Source organism: Lolium perenne, chromosome 6 (genome assembly GCF_019359855.2).
Source record: "Lolium perenne isolate Kyuss_39 chromosome 6, Kyuss_2.0, whole genome shotgun sequence".
NCBI lineage: Eukaryota > Viridiplantae > Streptophyta > Magnoliopsida > Poales > Poaceae > Lolium > Lolium perenne.
This window is the reverse complement of record NC_067249.2, coordinates 261904632-261907584: the sequence shown is the minus strand read 5'-3', so window position 1 is coordinate 261907584 and position 2953 is coordinate 261904632. Positions and strand designations below refer to the sequence as shown.

The 2953-nt window shown below is 52.9% G+C and overlaps 1 protein-coding gene across 2 annotated transcripts; it reads right to left on the bottom strand.

Moving 5' to 3' along the window:
• Nucleotides 1-428: 428 nt before the first annotated feature.
• LOC127305397 (F-box protein PP2-B11) lies at nucleotides 429-1793 on the bottom strand. Of its 2 annotated transcripts, XM_051335814.2 has the most exons (4): nucleotides 1465-1792; nucleotides 1222-1358; nucleotides 882-1101; nucleotides 605-796 (listed from the first exon to the last, which is right to left on the bottom strand). In XM_051335814.2, exons 1-4 carry the CDS (start codon nucleotides 1738-1740, stop codon nucleotides 731-733), a joined length of 699 nt encoding a protein of 232 aa, XP_051191774.1. In that variant the 5' UTR covers nucleotides 1741-1792; the 3' UTR covers nucleotides 605-730. The 2 variants fall into 2 exon arrangements, with proteins under 2 accessions (XP_051191773.1, XP_051191774.1); XM_051335813.2 differs by having other exon boundaries at nucleotides 429-1101; nucleotides 1465-1793.
• Nucleotides 1794-2953: the final 1160 nt, after the last annotated feature.

Below are 2953 nucleotides of genomic sequence, written 5' to 3'. Positions count from 1 at the left end.
GTAATCAGAAGATTGAAACTAATTATGTTTTTGAATATCCCTTGCATATGAGGACTGGAGGCGATTTGCATACTGTTCATATCATGTTCCTACATTTTGTATTATCCTAATGCATGTCAAGAAAATTAAATCCCCTATTATCCTAGACAGATAACAACTATTTTAGAGGTCAGAGAGTAGCAACATTCAGCCACTTTGCAACAGAACTCACATAAGATTTGATTGAATGATCGGCCAGTCTTACATCAAAGTAATCAGCAGATTTGAAACTAATTATGTTTTTGAATATCCCTTGCATACGAGGATTGGAGGCGATTTGGATACTGTTCATATCATGTTCCTACATTTGTATTATCCTAATGCATGTCAAGAAAATTAAGTCCCCCATTATCCCCAAACACATAGCAACTATTTTAGGGGTCAGAGAGTAACATTCAGCCACTTTGCAACAAAAAAGAACTTGATCGATGTAAAGAAATGTTTTACGTGCGCAACTCAAAACAACATCCATCTTTTCAGCAACTAATTCCCAACAGATTTAGAGTATTGACATTGTTTTTTGTAGATAAAAATGTAACATGATTCTTAATTCTACAAACTCATCGGCATCATTGCTTAGCTCTAATTTCGATGCCCCACACAACAAGACCATCCTTCCAAACTCCTCCTTTTGTCTCCATTAGGCTGGCGGACACCTCACCGTCGTCACCGTCCTCATTGTAAAACTCGCCTAGCTCCACCTCCATCCAGCCATCGGCCCTTTTCCGAGGGAGCACAATGTCATCTGTGAGAGGTACTGCACCACGACGCGGACGAAGTAATGTTAAATTCCTAGTCCTTGATACCAATAGGTGTTTACGAGGCACTCCGTCATCCCCAACCTTCATGTATCCTTGGAGGCAAGTTTGCCGTGTTGATTCGCTCCCTCCAACGCTTATCGATGCCTCCTGAAACGGGAAATCCAGCTGGCTGAATCCGGCGTCTGCTAGCTTGAACACCATGTAAGCAGCATATGCTGAGTTTTGGGATAGGAGCATGCTGTGAATCTTGCCACGGATTTCCAGCCACCAAACCCCCCTGAGTTTAGCTGCTTCCTTGAAGCTGCCATAGAAGTAGAGGATATAACATATACATCTAGGAGAAACAATTTAGTGGAACACCATGAAATGAAAGTGATTGATACTTTAAATCACCCAAGACGCCAGTTGAGAAGATTCTCACCTTTTGTTTGTTTTGATCTCATCACAACCTAGTTTGATCCATGCCCAGTAGTTCGGATTGTCGCCCCACGAAATATGCAGGGCCCTTGCTGAGAGCATGTAGCACTTGGCGCCCGTAGCCCTGTCTACACACATGCTCTGCACCAAGAAGATGTAGATCGATAAGTTAGTCGATTCTGAATTTCTGATCTGATCTAGCAAAAAGAAGAGGTCAGAAGTAGGCGATGAGGGCATCTGTACGTACCACCAGTTGGCACGGGAGGAGGGCCGGTTCGTCGGCGAGGCGTTGGAAGTGGAAGAGCGCCTTCTTGGAGGGCGGCGCGCAGGGAAGCTCCCCTTGGGCGAATACCGGGAGGACCCGGGGCAGGAAGCGGGACCAGACGGCGTCGGAGTCGGCGGCAGCGAGGAAGGCCCGAGAGACGGCGGCCGCGCGGCAGGCGTCGGGAGGAGTCGTGAGGGAGATCACCGCCGCGAGGAGCTCATCCGGCAGGCGCTCAATCTCGCAGGCGTCCGTCTCCATGGATCGTCGGCCCCTGTCTCGTTCTGCACGTACGTATACAAGGTACAAATCGAGCAATCCTTTTATTTTATTTCAGACGGGGTTGGTGGCACTGATCATGAGGATTAGAGCATCTCCAGCCGCGTCCCCCAAACCGTCCCCCAAAGCGCGCCGGATCGAGCGTTTGGGGGACGTGTTTTGTTCGTGCCGCGTTTGGGGGACGTCGCTCCCCAGCCGCGTCCCCCAAACGCCGCCCCCAAACATTAAAAGTACTTTTTTTGGCTAGAAAAAAACTATTTACTAATATTCAAATCGGTTGAACATAAACAAATTATATATAAAACTTCGGAAAAATATAATTAAATACATATAAACTATCTACTTCTTCTTCTTCGCTGATGGCCCCGCCTCGTCGTCGTCATCGCGGTGGCGCTTCCTGCTCGCCACCTCTTCCGAAGAGGTGGTGTCGGCGCCCGACGCGTCGGAGTCCTCCTCGTCGTCGGCGGTGAACGTCGGCTGCGCCTTTGCCTTTGGCCTTGGCCTTGGCCTTGGCGGCCTTGGCGGCCTTGGCGGCCTTGGCCTTGGCCGCCTTGGCCTTGGCCGCCTTCGCCTTCGCACGGGCCACTGCCGCCGCCGCGTCCTCGCTCTCTTCTTCCTCCGCGTCCTCCTCCCAGCCCAGCCATTCCTCCTCGCTGTCAACTGGCGGCGGGGAATCGCCGCGCCGCCGGCGTCCGGCTCTCTCCCACCAATGGCGCCGGCCCGGAAGCTTTCCTCGGCCCGGAGGTGTCAGACGGGAGCTGGGAGATGTAGCTCATCGTCGCTGGAGGTGTCGGATGGAGGCTTGGATGAATGGTGGCGTACGTACGGCGTACGTACGGGTCTTATTGAGCGCGGATGAACGGCGGCGCAGAAGTCGAATAGAGCAGCGGTTGCTCTTCCGAGGAGTCGGCGCTCCATTCCGGCGGGGTTGGCGCGTCGTCGACGCGGTTGCCAATGCGACGGTTCCGCTTCCTGGCAACTGCACCGTCACTACGTATGTGGCGGTTGAGCGTCCGAGCCGCTGACGAGTCGGCCCCGCCACTCCCCGCGCGCTTTTCGTTGTGTCCGGCGTCCCCGGTGCGTCCCCTGTGGGACGGGGACGGGCTCGGGACGCCGGACACCGTATCGGGCCGCGCCGGACAAAAAAGGCCTTTGGGGCGCGCGGCTGGGAACGTTTTTTTGTCCGGCGCGCCCC

Bases quoted from the DNA above. Each gene is read 5' to 3' on its own strand.
- LOC127305397 (XM_051335813.2), bottom strand. From the start codon at position 1,740: ATGGAGACGGACGCCTGCGAGATTGAGCGCCTGCCGGATGAGCTCCTC. The intron at 1,359-1,464 runs GTACGTACAGAT...TTCTTGGTGCAG, and splicing joins TCCTCCCGTGCCAACTGGTG to AGCATGTGTGTAGACAGGGC. The intron at 1,102-1,221 runs GTGAGAATCTTC...CTTCTATGGCAG, and splicing joins GAGATCAAAACAAACAAAAG to CTTCAAGGAAGCAGCTAAAC.